Source organism: Parasteatoda tepidariorum, chromosome 3, assembly GCF_982258835.1.
Source record: "Parasteatoda tepidariorum strain Cologne lab strain chromosome 3, Ptep-v5.0, whole genome shotgun sequence".
NCBI classification, from domain to species: Eukaryota; Metazoa; Arthropoda; class Arachnida; order Araneae; family Theridiidae; genus Parasteatoda; species Parasteatoda tepidariorum.
Window position 1 is genome coordinate 102,168,201 of NC_141757.1, and position 25,192 is coordinate 102,193,392.

Below are 25,192 nucleotides of genomic sequence, written 5' to 3' on the forward strand. Positions count from 1 at the left end.
TCCGAATTTTTAATCCTTATAAATAAATATAAATAGACTTTAATGTAATATCTACTATAATAATACAAAATATTTCTGGTTGCTCTATTTACCTCTTTCACACCTTTAAAACAGTTTGCTCTAGGAATCAGAAATTTGAAAATCAGGTGCAAAGAAAATTTTAGTTCCCGATCCTAAAATTTCTTTTAAAATTTCAGTTAGTATATTTTATAAGGAATCTGAGCAAAATTTATTTTTTTCTCCTTGTTCCATTGTCCGCAGTTATGGATTTAAAGGTTGACGAATGTATTTTATTTCAAGTATTTAAAAGATAAAGTAAGTGATATCAATGAAATTATAGCTGTATTTCATCCAAAATGAGTTTCATTATGAATTTTTTTGCACATTCTCTTGCTATTTAGCCTTGATTAATTAATTATGTTAGTTACGCACTAGCAGAAGATATATATATATATATATACATATACAGTGGTGGCCAAAAGTGTGGACACATTTTGAAAGTTTCATGTTTTTCAACTTCGTGTGCTTGTAGAATATATTAACTTTTACTTAAATACAAACGTTTATATATCAAATTGAAGGTAATTTAATGTAGAACTTAATAATAAATACGGTATTACAATATCTATATTACAAAAAAAAATTATGCAACTAATAGTAAGATCTATCTTAGATTTGCATTTTTTTAAAGTGATACTTACACAATCAATACTTAGTAGGATAACCCTTATTTTTTAAGACAGCTTCACAGCGTCTTTTCATCGAGTGAACGAGTGTTTGGAGTTTATCGTTCGTAACCACATGATGCCAAGAATCAATTATAGCTTCAATAAGTTGTCTTTTATTGGATGGACGTTTTTTTCGTACAAGAATTTTCAAACGTCGCCACAAATTTTCAATTGGACTGAGATCAGGGCTGTTTCCTGGCCATGGTAATATATCTATGCCTTTATTTTGAAACCATGCTTTGTATACTTTTGCTGTGTGGCATGGAGCTGAATCCTGCTGAAAAATAAATGGTGCGTTGTTGGGGAAGTTCTGGTGTACAAAAGTTCTGTTTACGTTATGAAAAAACGAAATCAGTGGAAAATAAAGCCAAATCAGGCCGAAAAAAATGCACAAGTGCTACTGCCGATAGAAAAATTATACGGCTATGCCTACAAGATAGAAAAATTTCATCAGATGCCATTAGATGTGAAATGAATGCAGCGGGTATTGCAGTAAGTTCAAGAACTATAAGAAGAAGGTTATCAAGATTTGGACTACAAGCTAGAATTCCAAGGAAAAAACCATATTTAAATCAAAAGCAACGCGAGAAACGAGTTAAGTGGGCAAAAGAACACATTAAATGGTAAGAAAATTAATGGAAGCAAGTAATCTGGAGCGATGAGAGTAAAATATCGCTCTTTGGTAGTAATGGTATAAAATACGTGAGACGTAGAGTAGGTGAAGCACTTCATCCTGATTGTATTGAAGCAATTACAAAAAACTCAACAAATGTCATGATTTGGGCATGTATGTCTGCAGATGGTGTAGGCCGAATTCAAGTGATTAATGGCATACTGAATGCCAAAAAATACATCGAAACTGTCCTGAAACCAAAATTAATGCCTTCCATCAGGGATGTCTTCCCAAACAACGCACCATTTATTTTTCAGCAGGATTCAGCTCCATGCCACACAGCAAAAGTATGCAAAGCATGGTTTCAAAATAAAGGCATAGATATATTACCATGGCCAGGAAACAGCCCTGATCTCAATCCAATTGAAAATTTGTGGTGACGTTTGAAAATTCTTGTACGAAAAAAACGTCCATCCAAAAAAAGACAACTTATTGAAGCTATAATTGATTCTTGGCACCATGTGGTTACGAAAGATAAACTCCAAACACTCGTTCACTCGATGAAAAGACGCTGTGAAGCTGTCTTAAAATATAAGGGTTACCCTACTAAGTATTGATTGTGTAAGTATCACTTTAAAAAAATGCAAATCTAAGATAGATCTTACTATTAGTTGCATAACTTTTTTTGTGATAATTGTGAAATTCTGTGAAATTAATTTGTGAAATTAATTAATTGGAATTTTGTGAAATTCTGAAATTAAATAATTTTCTATATTAGGTAGCTATTAGATTATTTAAATTTCTAATTAGAATAACTAGTTACATCGTGAAATAACTGATCAATAGATTTTTTCGAGTGACTGTAGATACAACACATTAACTACTTTATTTCCTAAAATTCTAACTAATTAAGTAATTACGTCAAAAAAATGTACTTATACTATTCATGGAATAACTATATACTGTATGAAGCAGTTGCTGAGATAAGATAAATTCCATTCCATTAAAATACAATTCTCCATGAAAATAACAAAAAAAAAGAAAAAATATATAGAGAGAGAAAGAAAAAATAAATGGAAGAAAATGAACAACATTAACCAACTAAAGGCATTCGTTTCATCGAATTCTGTCTCAAATAAAATTCAGGTGGGGGAGTAATGTGGAGTAGCTACCACTAAGATTATTAGTAACCTTCTTGGCATTAAGAGCATGATAGTCGCCACAAACTACAATTAAATTCTTGAAATCAGACTCATACTGTTGAAGTAATCGAAGCAATCAAACAGAAAACGAAACACATAAATTGTTTTAAATAACTTAGATTGAAAGACAAAGTCTTATATTAATTTGTATTAATTAGGCAAAGAGTTAGCTGTTTTTTATTCATTGTGCATAAAAAGGAGCAGCTCTAACTGAGTAAAAGAAAATACTCAGTTTACTTGGTCTAAGTTAGACAGTGTGAAACTTTCGTGAAGTAATACTTGAATTATTGTCCATTTTAAGAGTATAATCCTCGAATGGAGCATTAGAAGTTGTCTAAACAAACATTGTGAAAGATCCCAATTTTTATACCAAATACCATTTGCCTTACTAGCATACCGAACAGCTATTCAGGAGTCAACTAACTTTACTCCGGCACTATTAACATATGGTAGGGAATTGACTTTACCTCTGGAATTTTTCAAGAACCATAAACCTTTCTCGTATGCGGGTGCTGAAGACTTTGCCAAAGATTTACTTGGTAAATTGCATAGTACTTATGCATCAGCGAGGGAAAATCTAGAATGTTCTGCGGAAAATAGAAAAGCTCGTAGAGACAAAAACATCAAACAATATAGTTTCCAAGCAGGGGATGAGGTATACTGGTTCAATCCTGTGTTAAAGAAAAACCAGTGAAAGAAATTTGCTAAATTTAATGAGGGCCCTTTCAGGGTGATTGAAGTCATATCTCCGGTCACTTTGAAAATCCAACATACAAAAAATTTTGGCTATACTAGGGTTGTTCATGTGGAGAATGTGGCAAAGGCGGAGCAAAGATTGGAAATTTTGCGATCCAGAGATAGTGGGTTCGGTGACCAAATCAGTGGCAGTATAGATAGGGAAAGAGTAGAGACACCTGCTCCAGAAAATCTGTATGAGACAGGTAAATTCGTGCCGTTTCCGCAACCTCGTTATAACTTAAGACAACGAGTAAATGGACGGGTCATAAGAAATTAGAATTTGTAAGAGGGGGGTGCAACTAAATTTTTCTTGTTTTAAATTGGGTTATAAATGTTTTGGGGTGGAATGTCAAATGTTCTCCAAATATGGAGAAGGAGTTTATATCTGGCGGTGTATATTTTGGTTACATAAGCCGGAATGTAGTAGGTCGGTGGAGACTGTTTTTTTTTTCAGGTGGACCACGGTCCTTTTATGTACATAAGTGTGAAGTGTAGGTCTCCACTGGCAATTGTAATGATGTATGTAATCAGTCAAAACTGGGTTTGTCCCATTTTTGTAATTTTTTTGTTATTTTGAAAATGTAGATTATGAATGTTTAGATGTTTAAAATTTGAAAGTTGAAGATTGAGAACGTTGCTGTACAATCTTTTCCTGACCCCCTATGGGCCGCTTGAAAAGGTATTGCTAGGTGTAAATCTGAGTTATAATGTTTTTTAAAGTTAAGTGTAGTTTAAACAACTTAGGCGCATATTTGATTCCTCTTTTCTGTTTCCTTGCAAGGTGCACATTGTTAGGGTCAGATTTGATTTTAGTGATAAAGATCTAAAAGTAGGTTTAAAGCCGCGTGGTGCTTTTAGAGATTTTGAACTTTAAGAAGGAATTATTTATAAACAGCTTAAAAGAAAAGGAAAAACGGAATTTTTTGTGTAAGACCAGTACTTTAGTTTTCTTGATAAGGTTCCAGGTCATTTTAACCAACAGTGCTATAATGTTTCAAAAAATTAAAAGTATTTTAATTTTTTTTCGGTGAGGCGATGGTATTGTAATAAATTGAAATTTATTATAGGTTTTTTTTTTACTTTTAAAGATAGATTATTTGTCTGTAGATGGCACCACTACGGTAAAGTTTAAATTCAATCATAATAATGATATTTTTCTGTAGAAATTTTGAATTAGTCTTTTAAAAAGGGATTTTTGGGGTGAAATCTATGTAACTAAATTTATTAATATTTATTGAGGATGGTATTATAACTTGTATAGGGTATTGGTGGATTTATGACGGTTTTTCTCAGGGATTTTTTTTTGGTTCTGACGTCCGCCGGATGCAGGATGACTCTGGACGTGGTAAACAGGTCAGTCTAGATTCTTTCGCCTTGTTGAAGGGAGGATAAAAGAGAAGCGATGAATGTGGCTAAGAGCAAGCCCGGTTATACCGGTGGGAGGCGAGAGAGTGCACAGGGAGTCTTCCCCCTTTTGTAAATAGTGTAAATATTCTTTCTTTATCTTTATCTTCAATTTGTTCCCTATATTATGTATCAACTTGCGACTTATCTTTATGTATGACTCAGACTTGATTTTATCAATTATTGTTCATTCTGAGATTTAACTTAATGTTAACGCAGCACCTCCCTTCCCTTCCACCACATATTAACCAATTTAGATGAAAGAGCAGATATCCATACATGGATAGGTACTCTGAAAAAAGTTGATTAGTTAGTTAGTTAGTGGCTAAGAGCAGTAGCCGTAGTAATCAGCAGTAAGCAGTTAACCAGAGCAGTATCCTGGGGATACGGAGTTTGTCCGCTGAAAGAGTGGTCCGAAACAGTACCTCGGAGATGGTGGATCGTAACCTTCGGGAAAGCTAAACTGAAGTATCTGGCGGGAAGGACTACCGAGATTAGCCGAAAGCCCATATCCTCGAGACGATGGGCCAAGTCCGAGAGAATCTATGCTGAACGTCCGGTGTTCCCCTTCTACATGCCTAAGCCTATTGAAGTAGAATAGCTGGAGAAATTTCGAGATCCTAGCCGAGGAGTTTGTCCATGAGTTCATCTACCTTTCCGGTGGGCGGTTCCAGAGAGCAAACAGTAAATTCTTTTGGGTACTTATAAAACTTTAAATTTTATTTCGTTAACATTTTAGAGGAATAATTTACCGTAAATTCTGAACTGTTATGTTGTGTTTTTTTTGTGTAGGAGAACAATCAGTATTTAAATGTGATTTATAGATATCATAAACCAAGTCTGTGTTTTTAGTAATGTTAAATGCAGTTCTTATTTTATAAATGTCTTTTTTGAACTGTAGAAATTGAAGGTTATGCTTGAGTGGTTTAAGGTTGCATTTTTGTTTTAATTGATGTATGAATATTTATTCCCATGTTAGCATTTGGAAATGTGTGAAATTTTGTTTTTGAAGATTTAGAGGTGCAATAAAAATGAGTTTTAAATGTTAAAAGTTTTCTGTAATTCATTAGATATTTGTCTACTAAATAACCTGGGTAACCGTTACTAAATTTAAATTTTGAGATCACAGCCAAAGGGGTAACGGTACATTTCTTATGAGTTTGGTTAGTTAACTAAAATTAGTCTTACTACATGGAGATAAAAGTATAGACTAAACTTCCCCAATATGGTAAAATTTATTATGTTTATGACTCTCAGGGAACACAAATCACGAAGTAGTTTTTATCGAAGAGTTTCATTAATGATTTTGGTAGAGTTAGCAATAAAATATGCTTTTATAACATGTGATAAAATTTAGTAAATGTAGCAAAATTTGATAATTTTTATTATCATGAAATCTTAGACTATGGTGTAAAAACCATTCATTCAGTTGAGATAACTTTTCAGTTTCGTATTTTTCAGTAAATGTTTGGTAAAAAGAACTATAATTTTGAAAATTCTAATTTCTGGTAACTTGTTACCATATGGATGAAAAAATAAGAAAATGAATATTTTAAATATTTTGGTTCTTATTACCCGAACTATGGCTATTTTACCAGATCTGTCATTAACATGCAGTACAGTACTTCTACCAGAATTTTTTACTCCATGTAACTGAGATATATATATAAGACAAGATGAAGATTAATTTGTTGACAGTGAGAATTTTACTACTCAAGCAAACCGTAATTTAAGAAATATTTACGATTTTGGAACACTATGAAAAAATTACTTTTAGGAACATTATATAAATTATCAAAAATCGTTTTGTAACATTTATTATAAATTTATTTGTTTTAAACAAATTTACAGAACAACATTACATTTAAAAAAAAATCTACAATACATATTTTTTATATTTTAATTCTTAGATTTTAATAATTTAATTTTTTAACCTTTTATAATTTAATATTTTGACCTTTCATAATTTAATTTTTTGAATAAATGGTGTTTTTATTACCAAACCTCAAATGTTCGCAACACAAAATGAAAAGGACTCTAGCTAATTATAAGTCAGTCGAATATATTGTAAATAAAGTTGGTAAAGCTTGTATTGATTTAGAAACTTTCTAATTCGTATAGGGAAAAAAACAAAAGCAGATAAAGCCATTTTCCTTTAAGCCTGAATTTAATGATATAAACATACTTCTCACTCAAATTCCAATAATTAACCAAGGTTCAGAATCCATTCCCAAATTTAATGTGAGATCTTTAATATTAATTAAAGTGCCAATATTATTTAATTTATATTCTCTTTATAAATTAAATTCAGTTCATTTTGCATAAAATCATACACATATTTTTAACTGTTTTTGATAAATACAAAAAAATGTTTGTCAGAAAAAACAAAATCACAGGTAAAAACGTGATTCGCTTTAACTGTTTTAAATGAATTAGAAAACTGAGAATATTTTTTAATAAATTTCCATTTTTATCAAAAAATGCTGCAGTTTTAAATTTAACGATCTATGACTCTATTATAGTAGTTCCAGCATCTGCTAAGCTACGGTGATATAAAAAAAGGCTTAGTATATAATACCTCAGAGTGGTGAAAATAAAAATGTAATTAAATAAACATTTATTCGAATAAAATTGAAATCATTTAAATGAAATTTTACTACTATTATTTAAGTATTATAAAGCAAATATTTAAAGTTTAAAAATGATGCTTATACTAATTTAATTCCCTTCAGATTAGTATATTTAATGATAACATCCATCCAATTTGAATAATAGATTAACTGTTACTTAAACGCGATAAAAAATATTTGAGCCTTGTTGTCAGTATCTCTTCAACAAACGAGAATTCTGTATAAATATTAAAATTAAACTATAGCATTATTTTCTTATTTTAGCAATGGTATCTCAACAATGAAATACACAATTTTTCTTCCGATTGTGTAAATGATTTGTTGGATATTCTTAGAAGTTTGGATGGAAGTTGTTATTGAATTTTGAACGAAAAATATAAGTAGCTATATTTTAGCAAACGTTTAATGTTTTTTAATATTTTTCGGATTTAAAAGATTTATATTCATAGAGTACTGAGAAAAATTTACAGAAACCTTATTATCAATCAAAATTCTACTTCAGAAAAACATAACATTGTGTTGTTTTGTTTTGTTGAAGGAGAATATTGAATGCCTGGATTTATTCGAACAACTTTAGTTCTTTTAATAAGTAATTCAAAAAAAGAAAATTTCAACAGAACAATACTTGAAGCTCCTGATTAAATTTGACTATATTTCATTATATTCTAAAAACTAAGCTGTAAGTTTGAATGCAATGCAGTTTCAAAAATAGTATTCGTTGAATATTTTGAATTAAATGTTAGAGAACGAAAAAAAAATTGCAAATTTTAAAAGGAAAGTAACTTTGAAAATCCCCTAATATTGTGTAAAATTCTTCTTGTATCCCTTTGATAAGAATTTCTTGTTTCTCACAATTTTGTTACCAATTTTTTTCCACCTCGAAAACCATTATATTTTATTTCCTTTGAAAACAAAACAAATTCATTCATTCAAATTTACTTCAATCAAAGACAACAAAACCATAGTTAAAAGACAAAAAAGTGTTTTAAAATTGTTTATTTTTTCACAAATGAAACGTGTTGTAATCAAATATTAAGTGCCGTAGACTGTCCCTTTTACATAATCGCATTTTATAAAATAATAAATGCTCCAAATAAGTAAAATTTATTTTCCTATTTTAAATATGCAACACTCATTGTACTATATTTAAAGTTATTTGTTACTTGGAAAAAAGCAAGTTTCACACTAATATAATAATAATAAATATCTGAGCTTATTATCACCGAATATAAAATAAATATTAAATAAAAATATATTAAAATTAAATTTGACCTACATAGAGAACAATTTGAATATTTTCATCATAAAGTTACAAAAACTTTAAACATGTGAAAAATCGGTATTTCTATGTTTGGGAGAGGTGTAAAACCTATTTCAACATTATATTTTTAGGTACATGTATTACTCTGTTTGATAACTGTATTACAATATTAAGTACCTATTACCGCAGTATCTATTAACGATTATTCCAATACTACTAATACTTATTATTTGAAGACGACCGAAGTCAACAAATGTTTGTCAATTTTTTCTTTTCCCTCCAAAACAGAAAAGTACACAAAACTCACCACCATATTTGGCAAGAGACAAAATGAAAAGCTTTGAAATCATTTTTATCTCCTGATAATTCAAACAAACAGAGAAATTTTATGCATGTTTTGTCTAAGCTTTCAAAGCAACACATTTTCCAAATTGCTGCGCATATTATAAAACCATATTTCGTTGTTAATCATACTAAAATCATTAACCAAGAATTTCGGTAAAACTTGCTGAACCAACATGGTGTTCTCATGTTGATCTCTCATAGTACCAAAGTTTTACACTATTCTGGTAGCTTTAACATACTTTTCCTCTCAGAGTTGAAATTCATTTTAATTTAATTAAGTATTAAATCTTTTTTATTTAAAATATATATGCATTAACTAGTATCTCTATCCTTTACTGCTTGGGTTACAGAAACATTTCGTTGTGAGAAAGCAATATATTTTCTGTATGAAGGTTTTAAAATAACCGTAGATAAAGGCATTTGAGTTATTTTATTTTATTCATTAGGCAAAAGATTACAATCAGTTAACTTCAATTTTAACCACGTCTCTAGAGTGTACAACATAATTCGAAGAGAAATCTAGCAAGTTGGAAAGTTTTTGAAACATTTCAAAGAAAGCCAGTGATTTTAAGGTTATCGATTTTTATTTAATATGTTTTTTTTAAAATCCCTATACAAAATTGACTCTAAGCATGGGTAGCCTTATGAAACAAAATTGTGCAAAATGGGGGCAAAACATAATTCATAACAAGTATGTAACTCATAAATATTTGCTGCAAGATAGTATCTTTGTGATTTGTGGTAAGTATACTTGTTGATATTTATAAAGTAAATAATTTCAATAATATTATCAATGTCTTTACTTTATTTCTAGTTGCATTAAATCTTCATTAGTATAATAAAGGAACAATTTTCTATTATTTTAACACATTGACAAAAAGTAAGTATTCTTTGCTTAAAATATATAAATATAAATGGTAAGGCTTGCATATAAAAATGCATTCCATTAAATGGCTCGATGAAACAGTATAAAATGTTCTAAAATAAGTACTTGAATTATTGATTAATTTTATGATTATATTTGTCGAATGAAGTATTGCTGAAATTCTGAACTACTTTTTTGAAAGACTCAAATTTTTATTTCTTATAGTTTTAAATTCTAAATTAAAATTAGTCTTATTAACTGAAAGATACATAGGTTAATATAATACGATCAATTAGTTGAAATATTGAAACTCAAATAGCCATAATTCGAGAAATATTTCTGATTCCAAAACTGTAAGAAGAAATGACATGCTTGATAAATATTTCGATTGTTGTGTTAGTTTTTTATTTATTCTTGATCGGAGTCGACATTAAAAATTCGCAAGAAAATGTGAATGATTTATATTTAGTAATATTTAAATTATTTTAGACTTTTTTCCTTTATTTAAATGAGTTTTCTTCAAAGTGAAAAATAAATTGAATATCCATTTTTTTTTGCTAAAAAGCAATGTTTTCAGTATGAATATATTGAAATCTCTAAGAGATACCAGACATTGCAAAATTTTGTGCTAGAGATGCGCCAGGTAAAGGTTCAATTGAATTTCGGGTTGCATAGCCTAACAGCTAGTAAACTTGATCTTTGATTTATAAAACAAACATGGTTCTGGTGCATTTAGGTTTGGAATTCCAGTTATCTCCGACTCTTAATTAACAGGAAAATGACGAGTACTTGAGTCTATATGAAGAAAAAAACGTGATTTAGAATGACTTCTCAAAGTTTTCTTAACATCATCAATTAAATTTAACCATTTGTTTCTGTATCAAATAACGTTTATAGCATAATTTAGAGTAATAAATTAAAATTTTTGTACATTTTTCTTTCCAGCAATGATAAGTGAACATCACCCCTGAAGTAGATCAGTGAAGCCAAAAAAGTATAGTACTAAAGGAAAACGCTTTTTAAGGAAAAGGTGCACCAAGTGGAGTTTTAGACTAAGTGTGATACTACTCAATAAAAAGCTAAGTTGAGCTTGAACTCTCATATTAAAATTAAACATTGTTATAAATACTTTTTTTACTTAATTTGAAAGTTAAAACTACTATAATTTTCTTATTAACAATTGCTTGTTACAATTTATCAAAGTCTTTTAGAAATGTAATTTTCGTTAATTGCATAATTATTGCTTCATTCAAATTTTAGTATTAGCTTTTAATGCAATTTGATTTTCTAATATTTTATATTAAAGGTCAACCATTCACTTGTTGTTGGCATTAAGAAGCAATTTCTTAATTTGAAACAGATTGAAATCACACGGAGATACAAGACATCATAAAATTTGTGCTGGAGACGTGCCAAGTAAAGGTTGAATTGGAGTTCGGGTTGCATGGCCTAACAGCATTATGTTCCTAGTGCATGTAATTTTGGAATTCTGTTTATTTCTGCATCTTAATTAATGGAAAAGTAAATTGTACGCCTACAGTATGTGAAAAAAATTAATTTTGCCTTTCATATTAAATTTCGCACATTTTTTTTTTCATTACTGTTAAAATCTAAACTTTTTTATGTCATTTAACATTCATAACATAGCATTAATTTGCCCATTTAAATATTCTAAAATGTTCTTTTTCTTAAATAGTTCAACCAACAAGCTGCTGCCGGTCTGTGGATGAATAAAATCCCAAGAAGACAGTATCGATCTTAAATACCATTTTTAAATGGGAATGTACCAAGTGGAGATTTAGATAAAGTGTCGCACCAATGATTAAAACGCTATGTTGATTTAAATTCTTATATTTAAATGAAATTTATTTTTTAATTTTTTTAATCCTTATTTAATTTATAGTCCAGTTAACAATATAATAGTTTCTTAAAATTGCTCATGAAAATTTTATCAAAGTATTAAAAGTTTTTTAAAAGACCTTTGCTTTCTTTTACATAGTGCAGTCCAGGTAAAAGTTTAATTAGATTTCGAGATGCATGTCCTATTAGTCAGTATTCTAATCTTTAATTGATAAAAAAAAAACATGGTTCTACCGCAGCTAATTTTGAGATTCTAGTTATTTCCAAATTTTATTTAACGGTAGGCTGAAAGTTTCATGAAAATTATAAGAAAATTACGGACCTATATGTTATGGATTTTCTTCTATGTTTTGTGTATCACTTAAAACATTTTTTTAATTAAGAAAGGTGTTGACATTTCTTAATATGTGAAATGAAATGTCTTTCTCATGTATTGTCTTTCATGCTTTTTTTCTAAAGAGCAATATATTTAGTTTAATCACATTGATCTCCAATAGATATTTCAAATATTACATAATTTGTGCTAAGGATGTTCTAGTTAAATGTTTAGTTAGTTTTTTGATCTTAGAGTCATTCTCTAAACAATATAAGGAAATTTGGCAGCTAGAGTCTTTTTGTTTGGGCAGCATTTATATGGTCAAAATTGCTAATCATCTTCATATCCTGTTTTCGTGTACATGCTGATGCAATCAATTCTATAATGTTTTAAGGAAATCAAAAATAGAATATTTCTGAATATATATATTTATTTACATGACAAATTTGAATACAATTACTTTACATTAGATAACATTGTATTTCTAAATGTAGGAATAAATTTTATTCTTAGTTCAGACAAATTCTGTTTCATTCTCCAGGAGGGCTATGAAATCCTCCATTGAATTTTCAGGCTTCAAATTTAGGCTCAATTCCTTCGTGAAATTTTTTGCATCGTCTTGATGATTCTCACAGACTAAATTATTCATTCCTATATCTTGTAATATATGCAGAAATAGTTCTTTTGCAGTTTTTCCACAATCAACACTTATTGCATCAGCCAGACAACTCGTTTGCATGATGTCCAAACTGTTCGAAAGAATGCATAACTTATTTATAATATTTTTTAATTTTGTCATTGTTGCCAACTGTTTTTCAAAAAATGTTTCTTATCATCTATTTCTAAACTTTTTGATTTAGTTAACATTTAAGGAAGCAAATTGCGTTTAAAAAAAACATGTTTGACACAATTATGATACTGGTTTAGCTTAAGGATTTTCCTCAAAAAGTTACTGAAAACCTTACTAAATTACTTGAAAAACTCATTTTTGAATATTATTATTCCTCAAATGCTGATCTAAAATTTTCTCTACCATCTAATCGCTAATAATTTTGCATCTAGTAAACATTTAACGAAGTAAAACATGTTTAAATGGCATTTTTGACGCAATTACAAAAACCGTTTAGCTTAAGAATTTTCTATGAAAAATTATATTAAGAGCCTTATTAAATCTCTTGATAAAACTTATTTTTGAATAATGTTTGAATATTCCTCAATCACTTACCGAAAAATGTCCCTATCATATAAATGTCCCCTATCATGTGAAAATATTAAAAATCGCTAATAATTTTCAATCTAGTGAATATTTAACTAACCAATACATGTTTCAACTACATTTTTGACGCAATTACGAAAACCGTTTAGCTTAAGAATTTTCTATGAAAAATTATATTAAGAACCTTATTAAATTTCTTGAAAAACTTATTTTTGAGTATTATTATTTCCCAATCTTTTATTGAATTTTTTTTATTATCATTTAATCGCCAATAATTTTTGATCTTGTGAAGATTGAAGGAAGCAAACCGTGTTTTCAGAACAGTTGAGGGTGCTTCGTCTGAAAAAAAAGTGAGATTAACTCTTATTTTCGTCCAGATTGGTAAAATGTTCAACAACCAACGACCAGATTGGATAAAATATAAAACAAAAGACTGATTCGGCTATGCTGTACCAAATTCAAGTGGGGAAATTGAAACATATACTCAAGGCACAAAGATTAAATTTTAGTGAAATCAATGCTTGACTCTTAACTTAAGTAAAGTTTTACTGGAGAAGCATAACTATGGAGTCATGTTTACTTCATTGCATGTTTACCTCAATTTTTCTGTTGAATACTATCTGTCTAACGAAACAACTCTTCCAGTTGTTTGTTGCTATGGAAACAATTAAAAAAGAGTTACAAAGAGGAGAAAATTAATACTTCTTTCACAACCTGCTTCTAATGTTTAATTCACACCCTCATTAGAAATTATTTAACTTCAAAACCATGGTAATCGACAGTATTCCAGACGACAATCAAGAGGAGTTCTTCAGTTAGACAGACAGTATTCCTGGAAGAGCAAATCTTTTTTTCTTTTTTTTTCAATACAGATTTCTCTGAGTTAACCCTTTTAGCCAAAACCCAGTTTGTTAAGTATTTAATTTCTTTCCTGCATTGCATACTGATTTAGTCTACACATGATCGCCACTTGAAAGGCTGTAAAGGCGTTTAACTTTGAATACAATCAACTCAATTGAGCACTTTAAGATGTAGCATTTCATTTCTCATAGATATTAGTGATAGTTAATATTGGTTATAATTATATTACTTAACAGGAAACTTTATAAAATAATTTTATTATATTTAAAGTTACTTCATGAAAAGAAGTAAATCATTTTAATTCTGTTTGTATACTTACAAGCAATATTCTCTTTCTTCATCTTTCAAATCATTTGAAAAATAAACAATTTCTTCATATTTTTCACGATTTTCATCCTCTATTTTTTGTAAACACTTATTGAGGCGATCTTCCGTAATCGTTTTGTAAAATTTCCCGACACATTTTCCATTATCTGCAACAGCTGTAATATCAAAATTATATATTACAAAAATCCCATTCGAAACGAAATGCTACTTTTTCTCACATATAAAACAATTTAAATAAATCCACATAGGAAACACAAATCTTAAATGGAACACTGTTCAGAGAAGAGACCGTAAATGGACTTGGTTTCTTCGAAATTCAGGGTGATCACTTTATCTAAGAAAGATAAGCTTTGAAAAAAAGTTGACCATGATGATCATAACCATGACATCGTTACTTGAACCATGATACCATACAAGAATTAACAATTTATTTAAGCATAAAATTGAAAAACAATTCAAGATTTAAGATGACCCTTAGTATACATTGATCATAAGCCAAAAGGAAAATCCGGCTGCTCTTTGAAAACTGCCGTCTGAACTTCGCAATGGAACTGCAAGATTGACAGCAGTTAGCCAAAAAGTGACGTTGGCGATATGCAAAGAGCCGTATTTCCTACTTAGCTTGCAACGTATACAGATGTGCACCTTATTGAGACAGCAGCAAATTTGGACGTTATTATAAATTTATACACTCCTAAATTGTGCAATGTCATTTACTAATATTTAAAAAATGTAAAAGTTAGAATGATATTGAATTTTAAATCAATGGCAATGGAAATCAAAAGGAATTTTAAAATATTTTCTTGCTATTTTCTAGGCAATTAACAAATTACTCTTTGTAAAAAATATCCTCTGTATTTTTGGGGATGTAGAAAGATTTTGTAAATAGGTGGATGGGTAGTAAAATATAGAAAAAGTTGATGAAATGGAAATTTTAAAGAAAAACATTAAGAAATATTTACTTGTTATTTTTTACCTTAACAAGCCACAGAAACTAAAAAGAAAATGTAAGAATAGAAAAATATTGTAACCGTATGTGTAACTGTATGTGTAACTGTAGAACAAGATTTCATGGAAAATAAAAATAAATTATAAGAAATATTTTTTCATTATTTTTGACCTGAACAAAACTTGCAAAGTAAAATGGAAATGTTACATTTCTTAGTAAATGTATAAGGATTATAAATATATGCAAAATGTCATAAGGGATTAGGTGAGCAATGTATGCAATAAAAATAATAAATAATTTCGAAAAGTATATTCTTGGTATTTTTGACCGTAACAAAGCATACTAAGTAAAAAGAAAATGTTTAAATTTTTTCATTTTAATATCTGCAAGTGTTTTAAGTATTTTTATTTTCCAATATGCACTAACAATCTTGATTTATATGAATCAAATGCACATAAAAGTTGAAAATATAGAGAAATCATGGAAACAAATATTAACAAAAAATTTAAAAGAGAAAAAGAGAAGTAGAAGAAAATATTAAGAGGAAATATGTTCAAAAACATTTAAAATTTAAAACCTTAAAAAATGTATAAAACTGTCGGAAAACAAAATAAGGAAAAGATATAATCCCGTCATCATCAAGCACGATTATATTAGCAAAAAAAGTGCTTTCTAATACCGTATTATTTATTGTAGTCAAAGCAAAATATATCAATAGTGTGAGGAGCACCAAAAGCAAATGAAATGAGAAAAGTGCGAATTAAGCAAAAAATGTGAAATAAAACTTATCCTATCGAGCAAAAAATAAAAAGTAAAAATTCAAAAAAATGCAGAATAAAACGCGAAATATAAGATATAGAAAGAGCAGCGAATTCATATGTGCTTATTTTTAACAGCATCTTTCAAAAATGATTTAAAATAATTTCGTAACAAGTTTGCTAGGTTTCAAAATATGAAAATAAAAGCATAAATAGAGGATGAAGGGTTCATTTTATGGAGTGTTCTTACCATATATGGCAGTACTTTTACTTTCGTTACTTGTACCGGCTGTACTAGTAAAAAGTACGTACTTTTACTTGTACTTCGTTACTTTTCAAATTTAGTACTTTTACTTGTACTTTCGCTACTTTTTTGGGGGAAAAGTACAAGTATTTGCAACGGAAATGTTGAATGAAATCGTTACATTTTTCTAAAACTCGGTAAGCTTTCTAAAAAAAATTTTAAAAAAAAATTTACATTTGAGAAAAATGCTTATGTTTTTTTAATTTATAAAATTAATGTGCAATATGTATGCGTTCACAGCTAATTTCGTGTTTAAATACCTTGACCTTTTTAAATTGTCATTCCTGAAAGGGAAAAGACGGCTCTTTCGATCTTTTTTTAACTGCAACTATCATTGTGAGTGGAGTGTTCTCCGGAATTGTGTGTCCAGAACAGTCATTATTCCTCTTCTGAAAATTGCCTATGATAAAGGATGACATGAATAGCAAAGGTTTTGAATACCGGCGCTTTTTATCTCAAGAAAAAGTTTCAGAATGGTAAAAAGTGCACTTTGAAATTCTATAAGCCAAGTATTATGAATGTATACGATATAAGAAAAATAATTCATCCAACCTTCAAATGTGTGAAAGCTTTGATTATTCTGACATCCGTGAACAGGCTATTTCAACACCTTTTCAATTTTCTTTTTGAACTCACTAATAATACATTTTTGTCTCAATACAATTTTTACTAAATACATTTTTACCTAGTACATTTTTTACTAAAATTTTGTTTATGCCCGACCTTGTCAAACAACGCCCAGTCAAATCTCTAAGAACTTCAGAACTATTTGAGCTATTGAAAACTATTATAATTACTATTTTAACACTTGAAAACTCGAAGGTATTAATTTAGCCGCTGATACTAAAATTCATTTACAAATTTTAATTATTCCGTTAGGCAGAAATGTTCGGAAAATGATTTTCTCGCATGACTTCAGCATTAGCCATTGTTACAAATTAAACTGTAGACTGTTCTGTTTCAACTTATACTGCACATTCAATTATTTTTTACTAGCTCAAAGATCACAAAGCCATCTGAAACCCCGTGTTTGCTTTGTTTATGTTTGTGCTTTTAAAGCGCGTTTCTGTAGAGTAAAACAATTTTAAATCAGTGGTAATTTAAATAAAAAAAATAATAAACTAAAAATTAAAATCAATAGATAAAATATTTTTTTCGTGCAAATCCACAAAAAGTTTAATATTAAAATTATATTTGATTTTAAAATTATATTATACGATTATATTATAAAATTATATTATAATATTCTTCCGAATTTAAAAATAAATTAATGTCCATATCTTTCAAAATTAAAAATAATTAAATAAATTACAACAATTTTGCAAAAACATTAAAGAACATAAGAATATTATTCAATAAAATTTTAGGTTACTTTGAATTTTTGATTTCCTAGAAATGTATTTTTAAATCGTTACTTTTTTGTTTAGTACTCGTACTTTTACTTGTACTTTTTACTCGTTACTCTTCAAAATAAGAACTTTTTACTCGTTACTATTTTTAAAAATACTTGTACTTTTACTAGTTACTTTTTAAAAGTAACATTGCCATATATAGTTCTTACTGAAGTACTGAAGCGCATTTGATTTATTATTGTAGTTATCTTGGATTGGCCCGTGTCTGGATGTGCGGAAAATAATAATATTATACATGATAAATCAATGTTTATATTTCGTTAGTTTGAATTTTAATTATAAAATATTAATATTGATGATTTTAGAGATATTATTAACATTTAATAAAAAACGATTGATTTTAAAAAAAATTAAATTTTGATGATTTTAGAGATATTATTGAACTTTAATGAGAGAAAAAAATTTGTAAAATTATTCAATGATTTTACATGGAATTTAATAACATTAGTTAGATATTATTATATTATTTGGATTTTTTATCAAATTTTGAAAGAGTTAGCCTATTTTTTGGAGGGTAAATAAACATTGTTGCAAATTCTTTTAATTCTATTCATTTGATTAAAAATGGCATTTAAATAAGCGTTTCAGAAACATTAAAGTTCCATGTACTTAATTTATTCATAATAAATTTAAAGTTATTTATTTTATCGCGTAAATTAACAATACAGATATATTCTTCTTTTTTAATACTTAAATCCGAAAAATTTAAATTAATTTTATCATCATGATTACGAAGCAAGATTAATTCCTCGGGGTAAATATAATTTAACAAAATTTTATAATTTTGAAAATTAATGCTAATTAAATCATCACTAAATTTAAAATCAGTTTTAATATTATGAGTATGATTTTTTTCATAATCGTGTAAAAATAAGTTAACTAAGAGAGATGGAAAATTAGATCTTCCATCAAAGTGAACAAAATTTTGTTTTTCATTATAAAAATAATTATTAAAAAGACAAATTATTAAATTACAAATTATTAAAGATAATTAAAGATAATCGTATAATCGTAATTAAAGATAATCGTATTAAAGATAATCGTAAATAAGTAGACAAAACAAGGAGCATAGCACATCCTCCCTACTCGCCGGACATGTCACCTCCAGATTTCTTCCTCTTTCCCAGGATCAAGAATATCTTAAAAAGACACCGGTTTCAGGACATTGAAAGCATAAAACAGAATTCGACGCAGCAGCTTCAGGCCATCCGAAACATCGTTGGGCCAAGTGTTTTACTGCCAATGAAGCATATTTCGAAGGAGATTGACTCAAAACCTGTTCATGTATGTATGTTTTTACATAATAAATTCAGTCTCGAATCTTTCTGAACAGCCCTCGTATATATATATATATATATATATATATATATATATATATATATATATATATATATATATATATATATATATATATATATATATATATATATATATGTGTGTGTGTGTGTGTGTGTGTGTTCTAAAAGCATTTAACTATGTTTTTATATATACATTCGCGCCATAAAAGCTTACCATAATACAAATCTTACCATTGAATAAAACTGTTCCCTTATTACAAAATTTATTTAAAGTTTTGAGAACTGCAGGAAGGAAATCCGATTCCGGGAAATTTGTTCCACAGTTTTCTTGGTAATCAGTCAGACACTCCAAGTACACTATTTGCTCACTGAAAATTTAAATACAACAATAATAACAAAATAGTCAAAACATGCTATTGAATTAAAAAAAATATGTGGAAAGATGTAATATGAAAACAATGAACAAACTCTAAATCAAACCTGAAAAAGCGTTAAAGCAGCCTATGCCAAAAATATTTAAAATAGAAAGGAAATCAATTTTTTCTATATTATATGTATTTTTTAAAAATTGGAGTAAAAAACAGGAATAACACTTATGTTTGTTAAACAGTTATTCATAGAAGAGTTTTCACATGAACGCAAGCAAGGTGTCCCTTGAGGAAAACCTGTATTGCATATCCTGACACTCATGCATTATTCTACGTTAATCCTGCATGTTTCATGGCTTCTTGTGTTCTACTTAAATTTACTTTCTCTCTAATTTTTATAAATATTGTAAAATGGAGCAGTGGTAAATGGAGCATTTCGGTAAAATGGAGCATTCCGGTTCGAATGCTAGCGATGGCTGGTCAAAACGAATTCGAACCGACCACCGTGCTGACACAAAATATGCTCTGTGGTAGACGGATCACGGGTTAGAGTCCCCTTGCCGTCAGTCTAACCGTGGGTGGTTTTCGAGGTTTTCCTCCGTGTGTGACGCAAATGTGGGGTTCCTACCAAAGAGTCCACCATGAGGGCAAATTTCTCCCAATACTTAATCCATGAGTTCCTTTGTCTTCTGGATTGGGTTCAAAATTACTAAGCTACGAAGTCAAACATTAGTAGTAGTAAACCCGAACCTTGGTTCTGCCGTGCAATGTTGGCAATAAAATATTGTAAAATAACATCATAGGCTTTCCTTTCATATGATGCGACACTTAGCTTCAATGAAAACAGATATTTTTCCTTTTGACTAGGTTTTAATTAACTGCTAGTTTACTATTAACAAAGATGTGTATTAAAAAACTGTTATTATTTTTACAAACAATTATTCTTCATGCTTTTCATTATTTGTATATTTTCCGTTAATACTTTTTGCTTATTTCAAGCAGAATAACATTCATAAAAATATTAAACAAAGCTCGAAATCAAGATTAAAATGAAATCGACTCTTAAAATTAAATCGGTCCACACAATCCAAAAATATAAGCTTTCTTTCTCCCACTATAATCAAACGGGTGTGATTTTATGCTTTTTAAATATTCTCCACAAAAATTTTCAAAGGATTGATAATAATAAGAGGACATTCCATAATGGAACAATACATTTAATAATAAAAGGTACAGAAGCACCAACACTGCGCATAACTATAACACCAGCTCAGAGTAACGAAATCGTTAGCATAAACGAATGCTAACATAAAAAAAGACCTTTAATAAACAATTTATTCTTATAAAAGTCTTAAATATATAATTGGCATGCAAATCTTGTTTTAGTTATGCAAATCTGAAAGACTGAATAAAGACATGCAAAAATCTTTACAAGAAATATCCCATCTTTGAGCTTTTATTTACAGGCGCTGTAAATCTTGTTTTTGGCTTCTGTTTTTTGCAGTCTTGCTTTGTCTAGGCTCCCAAATGCTATAATTTGCTTGTACGGAAAACTTGATGATTAGGCCAACCATAACTTTTAAAGTGTTTCAGAAAGTATATAAAAGCCAACGCAAAATAAACTTTCTTTCAATGATGGTCATAAAATCTAAAATATATTTTGAGAAGATAAATTTATCTTAGGCTGAAAAACGTTTTATGTGCTTAATTTTTCAAATGATGATTCCTCCCAGATTTCGAAAGGTTTTTCAAAAGCAGATTCAATCTTGATGTAAAACGGTTGTTCATGCAAGCATAATGCAAACCTCATCGCGCATAAACAAGCATAGTCAAAGCTTTCACGATTTACTAGGTAATCATTTTAAACCTTGTTGGGCTTGGTAATCATTTTAAACCTTGTTGTTGATATAGGTTGTAGCTGACATTTAAATCAACCTTACACTAGGATATGGGTAAGGAAGGCCCAGGCGCACTAAAGGCTGTTGTGCCAAAGCTAGTTATGATGAAGTAGGTCATTACAGAACACACTTTATAATATGAAAACCTTAAAAATTCCACGAGTCAATTCTTCTACGTGTAATATTATAAAATATATGCTTTTTTTAACAAAAGATCTCGATAATTTTGACATGAAAAATCCCCATAAGAATATCTAAAAAACATTGAATCACGATATCGATATCGGTGATTCATTGTTCACAAATAATTTCAATATGACGAAAACCGGGTATCATGTTGAATGCAAATCTTAAAAAACATGTAATAGACCAACTGAATGTAGATTTAAATTGCAATATACAGATTTAAATATGAACAGCACACAATGTAACCAGTCAATGAAACCTCACTACAAATTAAGTCGGGTGCTTAGCATATGGAAATCGTGGAACCTGCTTTTAACAACTTAAATTTAATATCCTGAGTTACTAATCCAAATACCACTCCAAAAAAACAACAATGTCCCATGCATAATTTCATTCTATCCACTATATAATATTACTCAATTCTACTCAGTATATCCAAGGTATAAAATAGTCTAGGATTAATTTAAGAATAAGAAACTGCAGTTTAAATTTTCAGTTTTCGTTGGAGCACCCTGAAATCAAAATTAAAGTTTATTTAGGAAAATAGAAGGAAGAAGGCATAGTTTTCTTACGAACATCTAGTTGAGAGCTGATCAGCGTTTTCTGGAAAATTGTAAAATAAATCACCTGGGTCTGGACATATCACATGTAACTGTGTCTCACATTTGTCTTTTCCCCATGATGAAGTAACTGAAAAATATGCATTAATTTGAAGACTGATAAAAATATATTAAAGCAGATTGAATTTTGACATTAAAACTAAAAAAAAATAAAAATTAAAACTAATTTTCAATTAAAACTGTTTTGGCTAAATAAATTAAAACTAACATTTTCGAGTAAAACTATTAATTTCACTAGTTTAAAGTAGCTTTTGTTTTTTTCTATGATAAATATCATTATCATGAAGAAAAAATTTTGATTAGGAAACATATACTTTAATTTATTAAATTTTAACTGAAACGTAGAATTGAGAAAAAAAAAGCTGAAACCAGACATTTGCACCTGGAAGTAATTTAACCTAACCAATAAAAAATGTCAACAAGAAAATACCAGATATTCTTATTTGAAAGCATCTCAACTAAACAAAACTAATATAGAAATGCCAACAGAAAACTAATTTTCTGACATAACTATTATTTTTAATAATTTGTAGCTTGATTTAAACTAATGAAATTATTATTAAAAACTGTAACTGGAAGCGGTAAAACTCCTACTGAAACTTAACAATGAGTAATAACAGTATAACCAGGCATTCACATTTGAAAGTATCTCTCTTAAGCAAAACTAAAATAGAAAAGGCAACAGGAATTTGATTTTTTTAGCATGCCTATTATTTTTACTAAGTTGGCAAAACAGTTTTAATTTTAATTAATGTAATTATTGCTAATAAAAAGATTGTGACTAGATAACTATAACTAGAATCTGTAAAAGTCTTACTGAAACATAACAATGAGAAATAACTGTGATACCAAGCACTTTCATTTGGAAGTATCTCTCATAATCAAATCAAATATAGAAATGTCAACAGGAATTTAATTATTTTTAACAAGTCTATTATTTTTACTAAGTTGTCAAAGTAGTTTTAATTTTAATTAATGTGATTATTGTTAAAAAAGGATTGTGACTAGATAACTGTATATATTCCATAGAATTCTTTAAGAATTTTCGATTATTGTTAACAATCTTGTATCTTATAATAAATATCCTATTATAGTTCATTTAACAAAAAGAAGAAATCATTGAAACCAGACATTCTTAATTGGAAGTATCTCAACTAAACATAGCAAAAACAGAAAACAAATTTATTTTCTAACAAAGTTATTGTTTTTTACTTCCTAGTAAACACATTTTTTTGTTAATACAGCTTATGATTATAAAAAATCCTTTGCTAAAAATCATAACTAGAATTTATAAATTTCTTACCGAAAAACAACAATGAGAAGAAAACGGTGAGACTACGCATTTTCATTTGAAAGTATCTCAATTAAATCTAACTAATGTAGAACTGTAACTAGATATTTAATTTGGTAACACAGATATTATTTTCCCGTTTATCGAATCACAATACAGACATAAAGAGGAAGACTATGGTTTGTTTTCTATATTTTATATTTGCTGGCGTGATTTGGGTGTGTTTTTCTTTTATTCGTAATATTTTCCTCTTTGTACAGTAAAATAATGCGCAAATGACGTGTGCTGAATTTCAGATGCTCATTTATCAAAGTAGGACAATATATTTGGATAAAGTGAAAAATATCAAGGTCATGAATAACAAAAAAGTATGTAATATCTCTAACATCCATTAGCAGTAAAAGTTTTTTCTTTCATAATTACATAACTTTTATTCTCTTGTATTGGGTAATTTTAACATGACATAATTAACCGAAACAATGTTATTTTTGTGCTTTAAATATCTGTGGTTTCATTATGATGATACTGCTCATTTCCTTTAAAGAAAAGATTGTAATATTAAATAAGTTGCAAGTTATCGTATTTACAAAAATAACTTTGCACCGGCATTATTTAAAGAGAATCTAAAATAAATAAGATTCTTAAAACTATGTATTTCTATTCAGTTTCAAAATACTTTTAAACTCTACCCATTTAATAATTGCTATCGAATGTATACTTCATAAAATGATCCCTGATTCTTAAATACAATAAAATTATACCAATTTCCTGCCTCTTATAAAATTTCCTCCATTTCTTAAATTCTATATAATTTTAATAAGCATTTTCTTGTTACTTTAAGGTTTTAACCAGTTCCCAAACATTGTAAAATTTTTATTTCCTTATTACGATGAATTTTTTCCCATTTCCTAAATACTATGAAAGACTAATTTTCTAGATACTATAAGATTATGTTCCTAAACATAATAAAATTTTATTCATTCCCTTACGAAATTTTACCTATTTCATAAATACTATAAAAATCCATTCATATTCTAAACACTATAAATTTCTACAAATTCGTAATATAATGTAACATCCTACTTATTTTCAATGGATACCCGCTACGATGGCTGACTGGGGTAAAGCAAATAAATTAATATTCTACCTATTTCCGGAATGCTATAAAATTTGAACCATGTCCTAAATTCTGTAAAATATTTACTTTTTAGGGAGAAAGTTTTGCCTTATTCCCAAATTTTAGCTTGTAGTACTGTATGCAGGAAGTAAGTAATAATCCACCCAGAAATTTCAGATTTATTGGTTGTTTAAAATGCTTGTTTGGTTTAAAAAAATAGAAGAGCAAAATATTTTTAAAAATGCGGAAAATTGCTCTGAAAGTTACGACACTTTATTAAACCAATTGTACTCTTTAAGATAATGCTGAATTATTTTCTAGTTAGTTAATTGAATTTGTAATATCAAGCAATTAAAATGTGTTTTTTCAAGTAGAGTGAATAAGCTAAAATAAGCCAAGTTAATTAAAAACGTTATATATATATCTTTCTTAAGGACAAGATTTCAATTTTAGATTTTATCAACTACTATTTTTTGCATATTCATTAGAATATTTCACAGGAAAATATATTTGTGCAATCTGTTGCAGACACCTAGTCCCGGTACTAAGTATAGAAAGGGTAGATCAAGATAAAACAAGCATACTCTTTACCGATTTTGTTAGGCTTAACGAAAAAGATTATTTT

General features: G+C 28.5%; 1 protein-coding gene across 1 annotated transcript; it reads right to left on the bottom strand.

The window, feature by feature from the left end:
- Nucleotides 1-12,372: 12,372 nt before the first annotated feature.
- Nucleotides 12,373-23,644, bottom strand: LOC107454638 (uncharacterized). Its single transcript, XM_016071886.4, has 5 exons — nucleotides 23,463-23,644; nucleotides 22,112-22,229; nucleotides 19,319-19,455; nucleotides 14,359-14,521; nucleotides 12,373-12,711 (listed from the first exon to the last, which is right to left on the bottom strand). The coding sequence occupies exons 1-5, from the start codon at nucleotides 23,506-23,508 to the stop codon at nucleotides 12,477-12,479; spliced, it is 699 nt and encodes a 232-aa protein (XP_015927372.1). The 5' UTR covers nucleotides 23,509-23,644; the 3' UTR covers nucleotides 12,373-12,476.
- Nucleotides 23,645-25,192: the final 1,548 nt, after the last annotated feature.